Source organism: Eriocheir sinensis, chromosome 18, assembly GCF_024679095.1.
Source record: "Eriocheir sinensis breed Jianghai 21 chromosome 18, ASM2467909v1, whole genome shotgun sequence".
Classification (NCBI taxonomy): domain Eukaryota; kingdom Metazoa; phylum Arthropoda; class Malacostraca; order Decapoda; family Varunidae; genus Eriocheir; species Eriocheir sinensis.
Window position 1 is genome coordinate 14,175,181 of NC_066526.1, and position 22,642 is coordinate 14,197,822.

Genomic DNA, 22,642 nt, shown 5'->3' on the forward strand with positions numbered 1-22,642 from the left:
TCTCCTTCTCCTCCTCTTCCTCTTCTTCTTCTTCTTCTTCTCTTTCCTCTTCCTCTTCCCCCTTTGTGTATTTTTTTCTTTTCTCATTCCCTCCTCTTCTTCCTTCTCCTCCTTCTCCTCTTATTATTATTATTTTCCTTCCTCATCCTTCTTCTTGTCTTCCTCCTTTTCTTCCTCTTCCCCTTCTGTGTATTTTTTTCTTTTCCCATTCCCTCCTGCTTATCCTCCTTTTCTTCTTCTTCCTCTTCTCCTTCCTCTTCCTCTCCTCCTTTTCTTCCTCCTTCTCTTCCTCTTTCCCTGTTTCTTCTTTTCCAACTCCCTCCTCCTGGTCCTCTGCTTCTTTTCCCTCGCTCCCTTCTTCCTTCTCTTCCTCCTCCTCCTCCTACTAGTCTTCTCCCACCTATAGTCAAAAACCTTCCTCCTCCTCCTCCTACTCTTTCTCCTTTTTTATTGTTTCTTCTCTCATTCTATTCTTCTCCTGCTCCTTTGATTCTTTTCCTCCTTCTGTTTCGTTTTTTACCTCCCATAGAAAGCTCTCCTCTTTTTCCTATTCCTCCTCCTTATCTTCCTTCCCTTCCTCCTATATTTTTCTGCTTCTTCTTCTTCACTGACTTCTTCCTTTTATTTCTGTTTCTCTGTTTCTGTTTCCTCATTCTCTTCCTCCTCCTCCCCCTCCTAGTTCTCTTCTTCCTCCTTTTGCTCTTCTGCTTCTTCCTCCTCTTTCTTCTCTTCCCCCTCCCTCTCCTTATTTTTTCTCCGATTCTTCTTCTCTGACTTCATCCTCCAACTCCTGTTCCTCTCCTTCTATTCCCTCTCTCCCCTCTTTCTCCTCCTTCTACTTCTTTAATTTTTACTGCTCTTCCCTCTTTCCAATCGCCACTCACCATCTACAACAATCTGCTAAACAAAACAAGTCAAAGTCAAAGACTGAGCGAATGCGAATGTAACTCCGATCTAGAAAAGAAAGGGCTAAAAAGTGTGGAATATAGCCTTGACCTCTGTGCCTCTGAAAAAAAAAATCGGGAGAAGATCAAGATCAGACTCGATGCTCAGCACGGTTTCAGGGAACAAGCATGTATGTTTAACCAATTTATTTCTTCTTCAGGTATCTATGAAACCTGGAATCATCCCTAGCGATGTTATATATACAGACTTTCAGAAGGACTTTCCAAGCCTTTGACACTCCTCAAACTCAAAAGAACAGCAAGTCGGCGGCTGCAATCCTCACTGGAAAAAAACACAGTTGTTGGAACCAACGGACAGGGCTCCGGTCCGTGGCTCCGGTCACAAGTGGAAGTGTACAGGGGGTTTTTCACTGGGACCATACTTTTCATACTGATTGAAAACAGACCTAGAATCCAATCAAATCAAATTTGGGTGGGACGGAAGAAAAGGTCCTGGCGGAGCAATTTGCCACAGAGAGAGAAATTATCGAGAGGATGGACCAAGACCAAAACCAGTGGTCAAAAATGTTTGCCAAATGTATGTCCTTCAACAATGTAAAATAAAACATATCGGATCCAGAAACAGGGCAAACCATACATGTTGGTGGCGGACCACCATGTTGTGCATGGAGAAAAGAGAACGGGGTCACCATCAGCAGTGACATCAACAAAAAAACAATGCAATGCTTGAGTGTAAGAAAAATAATACAATGCTTGGGTTCTAAGACGAGACATCACCAATACAAGACGCCGGGAGTTATATTATCCTTGTACAATTTGTACACAGTCTCCTAATTCACAGAAATTTGAATTAGCTAATTACACCAGCGACTTTTAATTATGAAGAGAGAGAGTACGAACACGCGCCGCCACATGACTGAAACTGAAACTGCAAACGACTCGCCGTTGAAAGGGAACGCGACTCAAGAGACGACCTTTGAAAGAGACGCTGAACAAGAGACATGATACAAGTCTTTGCACGATTGACCTTAGAACAAAAACGTTGATCCTCAAAACTCAAACACGACAAAATACAAACAAACCAAGAAACAACGGAAAAACAATTCAAACAATTTCTGGAACAACGACATCGGCGGACAGGTTAGCTCTGCAGAACAGACTCCTTCAAAAACCTTTGAACGCCACTTTGTTGGCACTGTGACCATCAACTCCTTCCAGAAATACACAAGAACGCGTTGATCGCAACTTTGCTGCACGGATGATTGAATCACTGAACGATAATTCCCAATGCACCACTCCTATCCTTGAAAGCCACTCCTGAATCCAAACGGGATTGGTGAATCACTGAACGCAGGCAGCCTAATGGCCAGGCCATGTTTCTTCTATCTCCTTTCCTCTCTCCCTTCTTTTCATTTTCTGTGGTATTTCCTTGCAGTCCCCCTTTTCTTCTACTCCTTTTTGGTTCATTTTCCCTTTTTCGCTCTTTCTCTTTTCTCCTCTTTTCCTGTTTCTTTTTTCCCCTCACCCCCCCCACCCCCACACACACACGCACTCACTAACTCCTTCTCGATCTCGTATTTCTCTCCCAGCGATAATTTTCACTTGCTCCGGAGAAACAAAATGGACACACGGGCACGATACAATCTTCAATCCCGCTGCTCAAACCCTCAATTTTCCTCTCCTCGGCTCTTATAACGCGCGCTCGATCCCTCACGAGAGCCCTTAACGCGGCATCTAATCCCCCTTCCGTCCCTACAGCGCGTCTCATCACCTCGCCTCGCCCTCGCACGGTAAATCAAGTCTCATTTTCTCGCACCTGGCAGACCATTCTTCTTCTCCATCGGGGCGCGACACCAAACCGGGTCACCGCGTTCATTCTCCTTCTCATATGTTCCCTTTCCTTCCCCTCACTGGTTCCTGTTTCTGTTTTGTCCCCTTTCTCTCTCTCTCCCTCGTTTTGTCTATCCCCCTTTCTCTTCCCTTATATGTTCCCTTCATCTCCCTTCCTATCTCTGTTTTATCCCCTTCCTCTATCTCCCTCTTTTTGTCTATTTTCTCTTCCTTCCTTCCTTCCTTTCTTCTCTTCCCTTATGCTCCCTTCATCTCCCTTCCGTGCTATCTACTTATGTTCTTCTCTCTCTCTCTCTCTCTCTCTCTCTCTCTCTCTCTCTCTCTCTCTCTCTCTCTCTCTCTCTCTCTCTCTCTCTCTCTCTCTCTCTCTCTCTCTCTCTCTCTCTCTCTCTCTCTCTCTCTCTCTCTCTCTCTCTCTCTCTCAAACCACATCCCTCTGTTTCCTTCCCTTCCTCTCTGTTTCTCTTCCCTTATGTTTCCTGTTTCTCCCTTCTTTGCTCCGTCTGCGTTTTGTCCTTCCGTTCCTTTCCCTTCCCTTCTGTTCCCTTGCTCTTGCTCTCCTAAGGCGCCTCCGCGGTGTAGTGATTAGCGTCCCTGACTACGAATATGCGGACCTGGGCAGTCGGCGTGAAGTCCACCCGGCTGTTCATTATTACTTTCGGGATGGTCGAGAAATGGGTACCTGGGGAAACCTAGGAAGGGTAAACTGTGGTGATCCGGATGCTACACTGACCCTGTATCCTGTTAACCCCTTAGCTGCGGATTCAGACCTCACCAAGCTACAGTAATGGAACACAAAGTGGCTCCTACAAATCAATGATGAAAAATGTAAAGTCATGCACATTGGGAGGGGATATCCAGTACACCAATACCACATGGGAAACACTCCACTATCCACAACAGAGGCAGAGAAAGACCTGGGAGTACATGTTACCAGGCTACCAGTGAAGGCAAAATTCGTTCCAATCGAAGCGGATGGGCTAAGGGTTGTCGCCCACCACAGACTCAAAGGGTCAAAGAAACGGAGATGAACACCGCCGCCATGCGCAGCTACAGCGTATATGTGGTTTCAACTTGACCTTTCCTGCCCTCCCTTCACTGTTCCCTGTTCACTGTTCCCCCTTCTCCATCTCCAAATGAGGTCACTTGTCCTTCCCTTCCTTACACTTCCTTTCCCTTCCCCTCCAAACCAGATTAATTTGTTCCCTTCCCTTCCCTTGATTTCAAAACCATGTCACCCCATGTTCCCTTCTCTCCTTCCCCTCCTCTTCCATTCCTTTCATTTCTATTTCAATTCTGTTTCATTTGTTCCTTGTCCTTCATGGTTTTTTTTTCCTGTCCTTTTCCTTCCCCTCTCTCCCGTCCCCTTTGCTTCTGCTCAATTCATTTCCATTACTTCTTTTCCTTTGCCTCTCATTTATTCCATTTATTTGTTATTTCCTTTCGCTAACTCTCCCTTTCCAGTTCCAAGTCGATTGTCTATGTTCTGTTCCTTCGTTTTTTGTACTACGCGACATCCCATTCTTTCCTCTTCCCTTTTCTTTCTCTTCCTTTCTTTCTGTTTTCATTATTTCCCCTGTTTCCCTCTTCTCGGTTCCTCTCTTTTCGCTAACTCTCCCTTTTCAGTTCCAAGTCGATTGTCTATGTTCTGTTTCTTCGTTTTTTTGTACTACGCGATCTTCTATTTTTTCCTCTTCCCTTCTCTTCCCCTTCCTTTCTTTCTGTTTTCATTATTTCCCCTGTTTCCCTCTTCTCGGTTCCTCTCTTTTCGCTAACTCTCCCTTTCCAGTTCCAAGTCAATTGTCTATGTTCTGTTTCTTCGTTCTTTATACTACACGACTTCGTATCTTATTTTTTTCCTCTTCCCTTTTCTTTCCCTTCCTTTCTTTCTGTTTTCATTATTTCTCCTGATTCCCTCTTCTCGGTTCCTTTATTTTCGCTAACTCTCCCTTTCCAGTTCCAAGTTGATTGTCTATGTTCTGTTTCTTCGTTCTTTCTACTACACGACTTCGTATCTTATCGTTTTCCTCTTCCCTTCTCTTTCCCTTCCTTTCTTTCTGTTTTCATTATTTCTCCTGATTCCCTCTTCTCGGTTCCCTTCTTTTCGCTAACTCTCCCTTTCCATTTCCAAGTCAATTGTCTATGTTCTGTTTCTTCGTTCTTTGTACAACATGACCTGCTATTTTTTCTTATTCCCTTCTCTTTCCCTTCCTTTCTTTCTGTCTTCATTTTTTCCCCTGATTTCCTCTTCTCGGGTCCCTGTGCCTAGTCTAGATCTGCTTTTTCATTCTGTCTGCAACTTGACCATTTTCCTCCTCTTCCCTTCCCTTCTCTTCCGTTTCATTTTCTTTTTCTTTTCTTTCTTTTTCCTCAACTCTCTCGTCCCGATTTCGGTCTATTGTATCATGTTTTTTCGTTCTGTTTATCACTCGACTTTCTATTTCTTCTATTTCCTCCTCTTCCCTTCCCTTCTCTTCCGTTCCCTTTTCTTTTTCTCTTCTTTCCTTTCCTTAACTCTCTCTTCCCAATTTCGTCCTTTTGTATCATGTTTCTTCGTTTTGTATATCACTCGACTTTCTATTATTTCTATTTCCTCCTCTTCCCTTCACTGTCCTTCCTCTCCCCTGTCTACCATCTGTCCCCTTGGCCTGTCTACCACCTGGGCCGTTCTTCATTCTCTCCTATTTTCTCTCACTTTCCTAACTCTCCATTTCCTGTTTTGTTTCTTCGCTGTCTACCACACGACCTTCTATTTCCTCCTCTGCCCTTCCTTTCCCTTGTCCACTTCTGTCCCCTCGGCCTGTCAACCACGCGGCCCTTCCCTTATTCCCTTCTATTGCGCCTTCTGTCATGCCACCCTCGTTCGGCGGTTCGTTCCCCTCACCACAGCAAGATTACCAAATGTCCCGCGACGACCACCGCTCCCCGCCACTCCCCACCCTCGGAATCTGGCTCAGGGTAAGACGAGAGAGCAACTGAACTGGCCCTCAACGCGCTCATCTTCGGCAGTTCGAGGGCCGGAGCGAGGATGTCTTGTTCCCCCCCGAGCTCTTTGATGGGTTGGTGTAAGGAGGAGGGGGAGGAGGGTTGTGGCAGCGTCGCCCTCGTATGTAATAAGCTTCGAAGGGATCGTTAGTGTTGCTTGATAAAGGGAATGAGCGAGAGTAGATTAAAGGCCATACCTTCGCGTAGATTAAAGTGTGTAGTGAATAATACTGATAATAATACTGTAAATGATAAGAAAATATGTTGATGGTTATAGTTTGCTGTGGTATTTTGCTCTTTGTACCTCACACATAAAAGACAGATAGATAGAGAGATATAGATAGATGTATACATAAGTTAAGGTAAAGTTGGGAGCAGCGTAAATTAGTGTGTAGTGAATAATACTGATACTAGTAAATGATACGAAAATATGTTGGTGGTTAGTGTTTGCTGTGGTATTTTGCTCTTTGTACCTCACATATAAAAGACAAACAGATAGAGAGATATAGACAGATGTATACATAAGTTAAGGTAAAGTTGGGAGCAGCGTAAATTAGTGTGTAGTGAATAATACTGATATTAGTAAATGATACGAAATATGTTGGTGGTTATAGTTTGCTGTGGTATTTTGCTCTTTGTACCTCACACATAAAAGACAGATAGATAGATAGACATAGATAGATGTATATATAGGGAGACAGACATGAAGAGAGACATGTCCCCTACCTCTCCCTCCAATTCCTCCCTTGAAAAAATAAAATAAGCTCACATGAACGAAAGTAAAAGCCACTCTCCTACAACATACCCTTTCCCCTTCGAACATTCCCCTCCTTAGAGAATTTGAGGAGCCACAAGTAGTCAAATAAGGCAAAAGGAACCCTCCCCCCGGCCCAAAATCCCTCTCGGGCCTACCCCTCAAAAATACGGTTGAGGTAAAGTATAACCAACATCGAAATTGGAAGTGAACGCTTGGATGACCGCTGTTGGTTGCCTCGTCTGCGTTCGAAAGGATGTTATTGCCAGTACGTTATAGAGTCCGCCCCTTGCATATTACGTTGTGCTATTACAGAGAAAGCGACATGTCAATTTATATTCAATAGTGTCCGCTGAAAGGAGGGATAAAAGGAAGGGGGGGTGGGGAGAGAGAGAGAGAGAGAGAGAGAGAGAGAGAGAGAGAGAGAGAGAGAGAGAGAGAGAGAGAGAGAGAGAGAGAGAGAGAGAGAGAACCAGAAGTATGTTCCCTTGACAACACCATCACAACACACCACAACAAAGGACAACACACATTTCCTTTCCGTCAACAGCAACACAAGAGGGTTAAGAGAACATGAAGAGAGTATTTTCTGCCTAACACCACACACACACACACACACACACACACACACACACACACACACACACACACACACACACCTCTAAGCAACACAAAGCAAGACGAGCACCTTTCCCTTTCCGTCACCGCCACAACACCTTCTTCAACACCTCATTACCTGTCCACAATAGTCAATTAAACGCAGCCAATTACCTTCCTTCTCAGGTGTCCCGCCCTCAGGTCAGACTTTTTAATTACGGTAAGATTCGTAATAATGAGCACGGGGTATGTTTTTTATTTTACTTATTTTATTTTTATTAGATTTTTTGTAGGTGTGTGTGTGTGTGTGTGTGTGTGTGTGTGTGTGTGTGTGTGTGTGTGTGTGTGTGTGTGTGTGTGTGTGTGTGTGTGTTAATTATTTGTGTTGTGAAGTGTGATTGTGTCCTTTTGCTCTGTCTGGTCGGGGAGGAAAAAAAAATGGTTTCGTTGCGTTGTTGTATTGTGTGTGTGTGTGTGTGTGTGTGTGTGTGTGTGTGTGTTCTTGTTATACTCTATTGTTGTTCATGGAGATTTTTAGTTTTGCACAAGTTTTAAAGTGCGTGTGCCCCTCTCTCTCTCTCTCTCTCTCTCTCTCTCTCTCTCTCTCTCTCTCTCTCTCTCTCTCTCTCTCTCCCTTCCATCTGACCATGTATGCACAAACTTTTGCAAACATTTCATTCTATAATCCGAATTCTCGTCCTGGCCTCTCCATGCAAGCACATACACACACACACACACACACACACGCACAGAGCCACAGGTGGGGGCGGCCGGCGAAGGAGCTGTAGCAAGGCGCAGTATATAAATATTCCACCAGCATACCACGACATGCATTATGGAGGAAGGAGAGAGAGAGAGAGAGAGAGAGAGAGAGTTGGGGGGGGGCGGGGGTTGATGGGGAAACAAAAAGAAAACGGATAGTGGACTGTTTTCTGTAAGTGAAGTGAAAGGAATTGATGATTTGAGTGCGAAGAAAGAAAATACCAAAGAGAGAGAGAGAGAGAGAGAGAGAGAGAGAGAGAGAGAGAGAGAGAGAGAGAGAGAGAGAGGAAGGGAAAACATGATGATACAAGAAAAGAAGCAATATTAAGATGTCAAGGAGGAGGAGGAGGAGGAAGAGGAGGAGGAAGAAAGAAGCAAAACAAGAAACGACGACGAAGAAGAGGAAGAAGAAAAAGAACAAAAACGTAAAAAAACAAAACATACGAGAACAAGAAAGAGAAGTGAAAAAATAAGTAAAACACGAAGTAAAAGACGAAAAGGTGGAAGCTCAGAAATAAGAAAACAAAAACAAAAAGGTAAAGAAAGCATATGAGAACAAGAAAGAAGAAGAGGAAGAGGAGAAGAAGAAGGAGGAGGAGGAGGAGGAGGAGGAGAATAATATAGTTACATGAGAAAGAGGAGAGCACGGGAACTTAAAATAATAACCGCGGCAGTGACTTCATCTTCCCCTCTCGGTCAGTTATGTAAACACGCTAGGCTACCGATGGTTTTCCGAGGGTATGGTAATTTTAAGGGACCAGTCTCCTCTCGTTTTACACTTCCAGACTCAAGTTTCCTTTTCCTTAACACTCCCTTACGTCTACTGAGCTCGCCGTTATGTATGTAAAAGGCGTTATATAGATTCATGTATGCTGAAAACAGACACGTGTGTATGAATATTGGATTTCGGCAGGACGCGAAGGAGGTGAAGGTGGAGAGGAGAGTAGTGGTAGAAGAAGAAGGAGGAAGAGGAGGAAGAGGAGGATATATAGTAAGGAAGAGAGCGTGAGAGTAAGAGGAGGTGCAGGAAAAAAAGGAGAATGAGATGATAGAGAAATGCAGGAGAAGGAACAGCAGAAGAAGGTGGTGGTGGAAATAGACGAGTAATATTTGGAGGAAAAGAAGGAAATTAAAAGTGAGAGGAAAAAAGGAAGAGAAGAAGATGAAGAGAAGGAAATGGAGGAGGATGAGACAACAGAACAAGAAAAGGAAAAAGGAAAGAGAAGGTAGTGGATTATAAGGACGAGTAATATAAGGAGGAAGAGAAGAAAAGAAAGAGTGAAAGGAGGATAAGGAGGAGGAGGAGGAGGAGAAACAAAGATAAAGATGTGAAAATAAAGAAATGGAGGAGAAAGACAGCAGATGAAAAATGAAAAGAAGAAAGGAAATAGGAGTTAGTGGAGATGGAAGGGCAATAGAAGGAGGAGGAGGAGGAGGAGGAGGTGCAGGAAAAGGAGAATACAGAGATGGAGAGAAAGAAATGGAGGAAAAAAGACGGAGGTGGAGGAAATGAAGGGGAATGGAAGGAGGAGGAGATATCGTGTTGTGTTATTTTGTGTTGCTTGGTGTCGATCATTGCGTTGTGTTGCGCCGAGTCGAGCTGACATGAATGATTACGTACAGGCGAGTGTGTTCCATGTTTTGCTGTACTTGTGTTGCGCTGTTTTGCTGTGTTGTGTTACTGTATAAGAGGAGGGTATCAGGACGCCTCTCCTCCCGAAGTTGATTTCTCTTTTTGGACACTCTACTCTATTTAGGAGCAGTAAGTAGCGGGCTTTTTTTTTTCATTATTATTATTTTTTTTTAAAGCTCTTGCACTGTTTCCTTTGCTGTAAAAAAAAAAAATGTGTTGAGCTGCGCAATGAAAGGGCTACTTAGGGGGTGAGTTCTGTGGTTACTGTTATAGTGTTACATCGTGTTGTGTTGTACGTGTTGCGTCGTGCCGTGGTCCTACATTCACATTATTTACTCGAAATAAGTATTCAGCGCTTGACGTACTTCATATATCTTTACATCAAATACTTTCACTCTCACAAACTCGGAACAAAAGCAGAAACCAATTTTCGTGCATAGAAAGTAATCGGCTTCCACCTTATAAAATAGCCACAGCGCTTGAAAAAAAACAAAAAAACTCCGAGCTTGTAAATAATTCACGAGAAAATTAAACTGTTGTGAATTTTCCATTTGGCTTCAATATTTGATGAACTCTGCCAAACAGCAACATTAATGAGGCTGGAGTGGACTTTACTCGTTAATGTTTGCGAAGAACAAATAAATTTATAAACATATCATAATAAAAAGAAACGCTCACAGCAAATCAATACGCCAGTGATACTTAGAGAAACACAGAGGAAAATGATGGTCATGAAAGAGAGTACAATAGATTAGGAAGCAGACGAAATTTTTAGATATTCTGATGATGATTAAAAACAAGAAATATACTTGGAGAGGCCATGTCATGCGTACAACTGATAGCAGATGATCAACCAAAGAATAGAGTGGCAACCCGGGAGATGCAGAAGTCAGGGCAGATAGTAGCAGGTGGAGAGATGATATTAGAGCATTTGCCGGCGTAGGACTGAGCACACGACTGAGAGGAGGAGGGCGATGAGAAAGGCCTTTATTCAGCAGTGTACTATAAATGACCGAAGAAGTAGATGATGATAATGATGACGACGACTGGGATATGATAATCCACTGATAACTATAACTTAACAAATAAGAAAAATCACCTTTCTTATCATTTTACACATACCTGAGAGCCAATGAGACTACAAATCATGGCATCACAGGTAAATAACATTATATGACATCAGACAAATGACCTTTACCTTATTTTACCCTCACCTATGTTAATTATATTACATCCAAGTTAAAACACAGGTAAGACACTACGATCGGTATACTCAGACGCCTCCGCTTCTCATGTCAACTCTTTCCAAAGGTCGAAAAAGAGGTCAATCGGGTTCTAATGAGTGTTTTTTCTTAGTCTCATGGTAAAGAAGAACGGTCAAACTTTTTTTTTTACAACAAAGGAGACGGCTCAAGGGCAACAAAAAGAGTGTAGAAAAAAATCTCGCTACTTGCCGCCCGAAGGGTCATAAAACTACCCCTGGAAATGCCCACGACAACCTTTACGAATGCCTTATCAAAACGTGGGAGTGTAAGCCCCGAACCGTTTGAGAAGTAGCCAAGTACCATTATAAATATCTTAAAAACACCTTAAGATAAACCTGCCTTCAATGAGACCATAATCAAGGCGGGTGAATATGGTGGATTACTCTTTTTATATCACCAGAAAAGACCACAATCTCTGCCTCTTCTCCTTTTACCTTTTATCATCATCTTTACCTTTTAACCATCTCCTTTACCTTTACTCCTCTTTCTTTTTAACCTTGATCTCCTTTTATTTTAACTTTCCTTCGCTGTCTCTGTGGCCACCAGCAATAAGGAACACACTATCACCCTTCACACCAGGAGGAAGGGGTAGGAGGGCAGGGAAGGGGTGAAGAGAAGGGAAGGGGAAGGAGGATCAGCTGTTTGGGGGGAAGCTTATCTTGGCCACGACCAGCCTTTGTCCTGCCGTCTGACCTCCTATTAAGGCCAAGAGCTGTTGAGGGCAGACTGGGCGGCTCGATCCCCTCAGCCGGTCGTCGGGGCTAATGGACTGTTCTTCTTTATCGCTCGAGTTCGCGTCTGGCCGGTAACAGGGTCGGTGGCGGCCTTTCCGAACTCGGGAGTGATTAAACTAGCGGTCAGTCCTGTCCCGAGTGTTGCCCGCCGCTAAAACCGCCCAATGCAGCGTTTCTGGTGTTTCTAGTTCCTTGGTGTTGCGTGGAATGGTAGAGGTGGTGCGGGATGCTCCACAATACTGCAACTGCGTGATGATAGATTATTCTCTGGATCCAACTACTTCATGAATAGTGAACGGAATGCCAGGCGGTGGGGGGGACGCACCTCTTAGGATTGCTTAGAAACTTACAAGGCAGCTGCGCGATGATATATTATTCTCTGGATCCAACTACTTCATGAATAGAGAACGGAATGCCAGGCGGTGGGAGGGACGCACCTCTTAGGATTGCTTAGAAACTTACAAATGAGTCGAGTGTGTGATGAATCAAATATAACTGGGGCTTTGGACGGATAGGGCAGCTGCGTGGGAGTTTGCTCAGGGGGCGCGTCGGGAGTGGAAGCGGCGAGTGAGTGAAGCGACACTCCCCTGGGCGTATATGCTCCCCGTTAGTTAGTTAGGTGTGGGGAAAGTTTGTATAACACTGCAGCCTTGTGGATCAGCCGGGGGAGGCAAAGCCGTGGAAAGCTGAACCATGGCTTATACCAGGAGTAAAGATAATACATACACGGGTAAATAAGCAACCTTACAGCGTTTTACTTGACTCGTTCGCAAAAAAACCCGCGCTGGTCCCAGACTCACCGTTGCCAGATTATCGTACTCAGAGCATAGTATTTACCGATTTCTGACGCCTAACTATTGCCAAGAAACATCAGGAATTAGCTATTTTAACGATATTTATAAGTGAATCTCCTTATTAGGGTCCACGAGACAGTTTTTGGGTCGGAAGTCGGTAAATATAAGAGGCTGAGTAAGACAACCTGGCAACGTTGCGGCCTGACTGGCTATGCGTAAGACCGTGAACTCTATGGGGAGGGAGCAAGAAGTCTCGAAAAGCAGCAGGAACTTTTGTAGCCACGGTGACGAGGACACAATACCCTACCGCGTTTCTCCTGCCTTGCACACCTGAATGGGGAAACTTTGTAAATTGATTTTTCGCAGTGAGCAGCAATGTATCCAGTCCCTCGGCTTGAAAGAGACGAGAATACAGTACCTAACATTTGCTTTCTGGTAGCCTGATTACTTCTTGCTCTCTTCTTCTGGCATGCAATGATATGTGACCATTTTATTGATCTTACTAAGCTCGTGTATTGTCTGTTAGCCTCATCTTTTGGCGAAAATATATCTAGCATAAATGTTGATACTTAGTGTTCAGTTCTTTATAGATCAAATTTGTTGTGTTTTCACCAAGTGTTGAGTCTTTTATGATGGTGGCCTGGAAATGTTTTGTTTTCAGGGGCAAAGACTAAATCTCTGGAGGTGAATATAATGGGGTATTTAGGTGGGTCAATGGGGAAGCAAGATATGCTGCATTTGAGTGGTGTGAAGATGAGCCGAAAGAGCATATGCGATTTGAGGGATAGATACGTCGTAACACAGGAGACAGGAATAGAATAATAAAGTTGCTTGAGGGGAATGTAAGAAAAGATGATTAAATTCCTGCAAGGGCTGCATATTTTCCAAGAAGGGACCAGAACAATAGTGTAAAGGCTTTTGTTTGAGACAGCCTGGGCGGTGCGTACAGGGTAGGGTGAACTCCTGCAAATGTTCTCCCTCCCCGCACTTCCAGCTTTTTATTTATTTATTTCAGTTCTGACCAGAGTAAGTGAGCCGATATAAAGGCTATAGCCAGAGGGATTACCTCCTGAACCAAGGGGCTTAACCTTTGTTAACACAACAAAGTAAATCTCATGTAAAAGACTATTTCTCGGTTACCAAAAACCAACATTCATTCAAAAGACGAAGTTGACACAGTCGATATAATAAATTATGAGCTCAGTAAAATCCCTAGAATGGTCTCAAAGCTATCAGTGGAAACCGGATTTCGATCACCTTTGCATAAATGTAAAGAGAATAATAAAGGAATGAGAAAGGTTTTGTTATGCAAGAAATATATGACAGTGAGCAATGTTTTCCTCTGCTTTATGTTCATACAAATTATTGGAATGAAATATAATGTAGCACTCGCCTCACACCCCCTTACAGAAGCAAATTATGGGTATTGCATTTCTGTCTCCTTCAAGTCGAGGGCCCGGAAAGTACTACACTGCCACATCTTACACCAAATTTAAAAAGTCCCTCATTCATGCGCGGGTTGGTGGCTACAACAGGCGCTCCTCCTCCTCCTCCCCGCAAACAATGTCCTGCGTTTCCCGGTAATGCCCAAAGTTGTTCCCTGACGACCCAGGAGGGGGCGCCTGGCTCTGATTCACGTCATTGTCCGGTGGTGCAGGTAAGCGGGGCCCAGGGTAATTGTGTGTGTGTGTGTGTGTGTGTGTGTGTGTGTGTGTGGAGGAGGAACAAACAGATGAGGATAGAAGGACGAGGACAAGATGGTGGAGGAGAAGGAGAAGGAGCAGAAAAAGGAGGAAGAAGCAAAACAAGGGCGATATGAGATGAAGCAGCAGCAGCAGAAAAAGGAAGAGGAGGAAGAGGAGGAGGAGAAGAAAGAAGAGGAGGAGAAACGATAGTATGAAGAGGGCGAAGACTAAGAGCAGGACAAGGACAGGGACGAAAACAAGGTGAGGCGAAGGAGGAGAAGTGAGGAGGAGGTGGAGGAGGACAAGAAAGGGAGAAAAAAAAAGACGGTCTCTAATAAACACTCCCCTAAACTAAGGAGTAAGGAGGAAAAGGAGGAGGAGGGGGAAGAGAAGGAGGAGGAGGAGGATAAGAAAAAAAGATGAAAAAAAAAAAAAAACTTATACACACACCCCTAAATACTCCGGAAAGAAAGCAGGTCACGGTCCAAAGCTCTCCCCATGTAGACCATAATCTTTACGAGAGAGAGAGAGAGAGAGAGAGAGAGAGAGAGAGAGAGAGAGAGAGAGAGAGAAAATGGAGCTGACCCAGACCCATGTCCATTACGACCTTGGCAGTTGTCACAGAATCAAGGCAGCAACAGAAATTATTGCTCCATCAGGCCAGACCCTTTTCTGATCATTGCCAAGAGCTCCTAGTGGTCGCTACTCCACCTGACTGGCTGGCCTCTCCCCCCTGACCCACAGTGGTGCCAGATCTGAACATATATTTCTCATTTCCCTCAGATTTCGTGCTCACGGCCATATTCTCAGATATTTCAGGACTTACACATTCGAAAAAGCTTGGTAGAGGCTGTGGGTATATCCATGGAGAGGTTCATGAGCCTAGTGATAGTCTGACAAGGTTTGTGTCACCAAGAATGCGAAAAAGACTCATGAGAAACAGATTTATCTCCTTTGCGGCCTTGAGGAATACATAGCCTAGTTGTTGAGAATCGAAAGCTTTTGAGTACGGACCTTAAATTCAAGCTTATTATTATTTTCATTTACCAATATTATATCACCTGAGTGGAAATATGTAACAACCTTAAACGGATTAGCATCACTTATCGAATACAGTAGCCAATATTGATTTAATACCAAACCATGCTGATTCAATACCGATGTTTCATAACCGAGGCTGACTAATGTAGTTATGAAAGATATCATGACAACCCTTTACTTCCACCAGCACGATCGGAGTCAGGTCATAAAAGCTCGTAAATTACTAGTCAGTCAGTGTTCACATCCCAGGTTAGACGGTTCGGAGACAAAGTCGAGATTGAGATGATTTGGACATAATGAGATGAAACATGGCAGCTGGCGTCGCAAAGGATAGGAAGAGACGAGGATACAGAGGAAGAAACAAAAACGAGAACAGACTGACGTAAGAAGTGTACTCACCAATGAAGTAGTTGCTGCCGACTTGTAGGAGCCTTGGCGAGATGGTGACCACTCCCTCGGGCCCGCTCTCCCCAACCTGCGAACCCTCCCGTGTGCTGCAGGACGCCCACTCCGACACACTGGCCTGGACGCAAAGAATAAAAGACTCAGTCACTCACTCAAAGGCACAGACGTAATGAAAACACACGTTGAAATGTTGAAATCACTTTTTTTCATTGTTTTCTTCTTTATGCCCTTGAGCTGTTTCCTTCACTATATATATAAAAAAAGTAAAAAAATAGCCCTTTGCCGCGCTAGGACACATCAGGAAAATAAAGAACAAGCCTAGGATATGTGAAAACACGAAGGAAGAAACGGATACTTTTGTAGGGGGTCTGGATACATAAGGATAAACAAGGATATAGGGAGATTTATAAGGTGCCACACAGCCTGCACATGGTAGCTCCTAAGGATGAGTTATTCACCAAAATTCCCTTCCCGTCCATAAATACATCGAACCACTACCTAATGCTAACAACTTTTTGCCTTACTTACACACCTGATCAGTTTCTTTGTACTAATTAATGATTACGAAAAGGAGGAGAAACAGACACAGTACCAAATTATCAACGAAGGAAATGTATAAAAAATATAGCATAAAGGACTAATACATAATTGGCTTTATATCAAGGTTTAGTAGGCTGAAAAGAAAAGAAAAAAAAGAGAGCGTGGCATGAAAAATACAGAGGAAAATTTGTTAGAGGCAGAAAGGAAGTAATGATGCCAGAAAGAAAGAAGCTAAGGAAAAAAGGAAAGGAAGGAAAGGATAGAGTAAGAGGAAACACGTCTATCTTACCTTCCAAATTGTAAGAGGTGACGTAGAACTCTGGTTAGCCGTATCAGTCTGTGGGGGCGTGGATAACAACCCTTGGGCACCGTTCATTGGGTACTTCGTGGAATCTAAGCTCCCACGTGACTCCTCCAAGGTCAGTATTGGCGGCTGCGGGAATCGAACCCCTTGTGCCTGCCTCTTTCTTCTGCTGGGGGCTGAGGGGTGGGCTGGGTGGTCTACACGGCTGAAGATGTGCGTGTTGTTGGGGATGTTGAGGTGGTGGTGGGCTGGCGGGGTGTGTGGGGGGCTGTGGGGGGCTCGTGAGGTGGGCAGCGTCAGGGGTGGACTCAAACTGGGCTCTGTTGACTTGGCGGATGTCTTCGAAGTCATCTGTTTGGGGTTAAAAAGATGGGGTTTGTAGGTTGTTGTTGTGCATTGTTGTGGTTGTGAGGTTGTGTAAGGTTTGTTTATGTGATCAGATGGTGGTTGGTTGTGTTGGTGTCATTGGGAGTGGTGTAGATAACGAGAAATATGTTATTGGATTAGTTATGTTTGTTTAGGCTATTGCGTCATGTTAGCTTCCTCTGCGCGAGTCTCTCTCTCTCTCTCTTGTGATGTGGTTACGACGAAACTCATAACTTAAATATTTCCTCTAAATTAAATAATACCAAACAAACGCAATAACCAACGCTACAGACATTGTTTTTGACACACACACACACACACACACACACACACACACACAAACACATACACGTATACTGATAACAAGCGTGAGTGTATGTATGTATGTATGTCTATTTATGAATGTAATTACGTTATCAAAATAAAGGATGGGTATAACAGTTACGTAACACACACACACACACACACACACACACACACGAAGATGGATATGACAGTGTGTGTGTGTGTGTGTGTGTGTATAATTATCAAACCAAACAAAGGCTTTACCCCCACCATTGTTCCATATGATCCTTCCCTCTCCCCTCGTCTCCTGCCAAGATTAGCGGCTCCAATCCTTTATCCTTGTTCCATCAGCGGCCTAATCAGAGGATCGCCCGAGTGCTGCGCTGTGTCTGATTAATGAAGCGGCTTGTGTATGTGTGTGTGTGTGTGTAATAACTACCATTCACCTATTCCTCCGTTAGTTATCATAAGCTTACAACATGCAAATACATACTACAGATAAAACAGTAGGTATAACATCTACTAACTGTTCTTTCTAATTATTTTTTGACCAAGATAAAAATGCGCGTTATTAATATATATTTTTTCTAAATACCCAACACTCGTATCAAAGACTCCAGGCAAAGCGTCAGACCGAGGGAATTAATTTAGCGGAATGCATTAACACACACACAAACACACACACACAGACAGCGGGAGGATTAAAATATTCCGCCGAGCATATTAACACGGCTCAATACTTCCCATGAAAGGCTGTGTGTGTGTGTGTTCCTCGTGGGGTAATATGAATAATGATAATACACATACACTTAGAGAAAAACCCTCGCTAAATTAACGAGTATTAGGCTACATGTGTTTTGTGCGTGTGTGTGTGTGTGTGTGTGTGTTGCCGAGAGGGAGACACCATCATGCCAGATTCTAAGTCTATAATACTCTATATATACCAAGTCAAGTCACTCTACTTCAAAACTGCGACCGGTACGCGCAGGGAGCGGTTTGGGGGCGGAGCAGCGAGATAACGTCATTTGAAAGTAAGAAAAAAATACCCGCCAGTTTAAGGGTGACTAAAGTTGCGGCCGTGTGTGCACTTTGGATGTGCATGCTTGCTTTCTTTCACAGCGCGTTCAGGCAAGCCACTGATGAAAAAAATATGCCTCTTTATTGTGTTATTGCGTGACTGTAATTCCAATGCCTACAAACGGCGGTGTGGGGTGTGAGGAAGGGCATGTTGAAGTGATTGATTTGAATTAGTCCGCCTTTCTTCGTTTTCTCTAAATCCCTGTTTCTACATTCTCTAGTTTGGCTCCAAGCAACGTCACGCATAAACCACGCCTCTGCCGTGTCTCCTCCCACAAACCTGCGTATGACTTGACTTGGTATATATAGACTTAGGCCAGATTGTCGTACTCAGCCGCTTATATTTCCCGACTTCCTACCCCAAAACTGTCTTCTGGGCTCTAATAACGAAACTCATTTATAGTTATCGTCAAAAGAGTTAGATCCTTATGTTTCTTGGCAATAGTTAAGCGTCAGAAACGGGCTATACTCTGAGTACGACAATCTGGCATCGGTGGGAGAGACAGTTTCGAGAAGCCTAATACCTCTTCTTTTCTCTTTATTTTCATCGTTTATCCTTCTGAGGCTCTTAGATGATTAACTATACGCAATTAGAAAGCAGAAAGGTCCTTGTTGAGTATAGTTTCACTCTTAGACTATTCTCCAGTGCATCACAAAGTATAAAAACAGATAACTTCAAAGGCTCTGAGTACGATAATTTGGTAACGCTGCTCCCTGCTTGACCTTGAACGCTGTGATACCAAATTTAGCATAATTTTATGATTTTAGCATAATTTAGACTCAAGTATCGAGCATTATTTCTAGCGTAATTATTTATTATTACATTTAGCACATTTTGGGTAGTTAGCATATTTTCACAGCACGTGTAGCACATTTTCGTCCTGACGATTTGGTAACACTGCAAGTTGAACGGTTGAACCTTGTGTTGAACCTTCAGAAGCCGACACGAGTCCACGGGAAGCGGTCACGTAATCCTTCGTCTCCTTGTTTAATCTATTTATTACGTCAGTGTCGTTTACTTAATTAACATTTAGTGCGTCTTTATTTATCGTTATTTAGTCTTTATTTAGTGTGTCATGGCAAGAGTGAAGGTGAAAATACGAGTTAATTAGAAAATGTAGCCAGGTGGTGGTTGCCTCATTATCTCATTTGACAACGTGCAGGAAGTTTAACATTCATTTATTCATTGTATTCATTTATTGCGTCAGTTTGCGTTAATCATTCAGTGAAGGAAAGGAACTCCGAACCACCAACTGAAGGACCATAACGGGAAGACTGAACGATGAGCAAACGAGTTGATTAGATGAGGCGGTCACGTGATTGTTGCGTCATCAGGGTCACGTGCAGTAATTATAACTTAACGAAGCCTAATTATTGGCCCCACCGTTGTGTAATTTCGTAAAAGGGTTAAGTGATGTGGCGTGTGTAATGGATTGTGTAAGGTGTAGCTACGTGACTCTGAAAAGATGGACGAAGGAAGGAAGAAAGAAAGGAAGGAAGAAAGAAGGAAGGGAGGAAGACAGGAGAGCAAGGAGCAAGAGGAAAAGGTAATGTGTGATGGCCATATGTGTTTTTTTCTTATTTATATTTACTTTTACGTTCCCTGTGCTGTTTTAGTTTCAGAAGGTGACTGATGCTGGTTTTTCTTTACTACTTATTTTTATTATTTCTATTTGTATTTTATTTCGTGTTCCCTGAAATTGAGGAGCAGACAGGCTGGTATTTTTTTCTTTTCTGCTCTTTATGTTGATTCTTTCTTATTTACTTTGAATTTGAATTACTATTTTCCTCTTATTATGTATTTAATTTTTTGTTTTCTGTTTTAGTTTTGGAAAGTGAATTTTAAAAGTACAGTCTTAAGTTTTTCTTTTCTACTCTTACTCCTGTATGTTCTTTGTATTCATTTACATGTCCTTATCTGAGATATGTAGAGGCAAAACGGAGGAGTATATTACAAGGGACGAAATGATAATGACAGTAATAATAATGGAATGCTTTAGCAAGATTAAAGTGTTTTTATGCTTGTATATATGTTGTAATCAGGAAATACTGTACCTGGTTTTAAATTTGCATGTCTGTGCTTAAATTTATCTTTGCCCATTGTATTTACTAAGGTTTATTTGATTTATTCTTATTGATATTATTAGGCTATGATTAATCCTCACTGGTATTTGCTTTGTTGAAAAGGTAATTAAAAAAGTGACTAAAAATATTTAAGAATCAAGTCATATTAGGTTAGCTTCATTGACTCGTAACCAGTAATAGATACTATCCATTAGGCTATAAGTTAAATGCTTAGATAATTTAGATAATTCTCTCTCTCTCTCTCTCTCTCTCTCTCTCTCTCTCTCTCTCTCTCTCTCTCTCTCTCTCTCAATACTAGGCTATCTGTATGAGAGTAATATCGGATTATCTTTGGCAAAACAACTCCATAATGTTTGCCTATTAACTTTATACCTTTAGTTTTAATTCAAGTGACCAGGCAGCCTCCCGAATAGGGTAAACCTCGTGTAGTTTGATTATTTTTCACTTACTGTTTTGTGTAGTAAGTGATTTTGATTGCCTACACTTATATTTCATCGTATTGACTTATTAATTTGTTGTATTTAGAATTTTTTTTTTTATTGTATTGCCTGATGTTTATCTACACCATTGCATTTCAACTTGTATTTTGCCTATCTGGTGAATATTTATGTGTAAAATAGAGTGTGTTGCCCAGTGTGGTAGGCGAGGGGTGTGGGGGGGGGGGTGATGAGGGAGGAGAGACGTGACACTGCTGATAATAGTTCCCATGTAATTGCCACAAAAAAGTGAAAAACAACACACAAAAAAGAAAAATGCTAGCCCCATACGCGACTGTGAAATGTCCTCTCTCTCTCTCTCTCTCTCTCTCTCTCTCTCTCTGTGTACTGCCTATTCCCCGTGCACAGATTGGAACATTTGCACACATTACCAAGCCTAGTGAGGTCCACGTATTTATTTTCATTTTAATTAACTTGTTCTATCTATTTTCTTTACTCTATTTCAATTCGGGAATGTGACATTGGAATTGGAATCCATGTATATTTAGTCGGTGTAAATTAAGCTGTGATAACTTGTTGGAATTTTTATGGGTGTGTGGGTGTGAGTATGGGTGTAACAGCGTGTAGGTGTGGGTGCAGTAGCGTGTATTAGGGTGTATGGAAGGCGGTGTAGGTGTGGGACTAAGCGTGGGTGTAGATATGGGTATAGACATGACTAAGCGTGAGAATGATATGGTGATGATGATATAGATGTAAAAGTGTGTTAGTAGGGAGATTGGGAAGTGTAAGTAGGCTGTGTAAGCGTAAGGATAAGCGTGGGTGTAGAACTATAGATAATATGGTGTAGACGTGACGAAGCGTGAGAATATAGGTGCCAGGTAAAGGTGTACATGGGGGTGTCGATATGAGTGTAAAAAGGTGTATTGGGAAAGGAGTGGCGGGGGGGGGCGGTAAGTGTGAATTTGGGAGGTGGGTGTAGATACGGGTGTAGATGGTGTAGTAGGGCGTGGGAAAGTATTTTATAGTGGGGTTTAAGAGGTTTGTGTAAAAGGTGTAAATGTAGGTGTAGAATGTATGAGTGTAAGAGTGGATGTTGTTGGCAGGAGTAGGAAGTGAGTTTAAGAGATTGGTGTAAGAGAAGCCAGTCAGTCAGTCAGTTAGATTCAGTCAGTAAATCAATCAGTCAATTAATACATAAACCTACCACACGTGTATCGTACTTCAGTCAGTTAAGTCAATCAAACACTCCGTTAAGTCTATAATCTTAGTCTATCAGTACTTAAATCTACTAAAATCTATTTCATACTATCAACAACCATCATACCAACCTCCTGGCGGGTAGTGGTGGTAGCGAAGGTGCCAGCAGAACCAGAAGCAGGAGCGGCAGTAGTAGTAGTAGGAGTAGACGCAGCAGCAGACGTGGAATCAGTGGTAGTGGTGGTGGTGGGAGTGGTGAGGCTGGCGTTTGAGGGCGAGGACGAGGAGGGGTGAGGAGGAGCAGCGGTAGTGGTGGTGGTGGTAGTGGTGGAAGCGGTGGAGGTGGGAGGGGGCTGGGGTGAGGAGGGCGGGGTGTAGTCTGGCGGGGTCTGCAGCAGCACTTCCAGGGTGTCGCCGTCCTGCAGGAACACTCGCCGGTGCACGGTGGTGGTGACGCTACACCTGAGGGGTGGCGTGCACGAGCTGAATACCTGCGGAGGAAGAGAAGGGGGTTGAAGACTTTTTGGAGGATATATGAATAGGCCTAACCAAAATAAATGCTGGTACTACATGTTTTTAAAGATAATTTAATACTCTTTAAAAATCTAAAATGTTAATGGAATATAAACAACCGTCGGGCTCTCGCGGGCGTCTCCACGCATAACGCTAAGCCCGCTTGGACTGTTGTGATCTTATCGTCCAGCTGCTATGGGAACGGCTGTGACAACGTTGAACGTTGGAACAATTTCCGCGAAATGCTGCCACTTTCAGTGTGTGCTGAAGACTGATGCATTTGCCGCCCTGTTGCTAGCAGCCAGGGATATTTGCTGAATCCTGGCTGGTTGGATTTGAGAGAGGAGTTGTTTATCTTCATCACGGTAACAGAACAACTATCAAACCACTACAGACGTAATGGCGGGCGTTTCAGAATAGTTAATTT

The 22,642-nt window shown here is 43.2% G+C and overlaps 1 protein-coding gene across 4 annotated transcripts in view; it reads right to left on the reverse strand.

The window, feature by feature from the left end:
- LOC127000359 (delta and Notch-like epidermal growth factor-related receptor) overlaps positions 1-22,642 on the reverse strand; it is a 189,996-nt gene that overhangs the window by 75,331 nt on the left and 92,023 nt on the right. For all 4 annotated transcript variants that reach the window (XM_050863992.1, XM_050863993.1, XM_050863991.1 and 1 more), the window contains exons 2-4: positions 21,834-22,193; positions 16,241-16,606; positions 15,406-15,529 (exon numbers count right to left, since the gene is read on the reverse strand). In XM_050863992.1, coding sequence (XP_050719949.1) covers positions 15,406-15,529; positions 16,241-16,606; positions 21,834-22,193 — 850 coding nt within the window. The remainder of the gene's footprint in view (positions 1-15,405; positions 15,530-16,240; positions 16,607-21,833; positions 22,194-22,642) is intronic.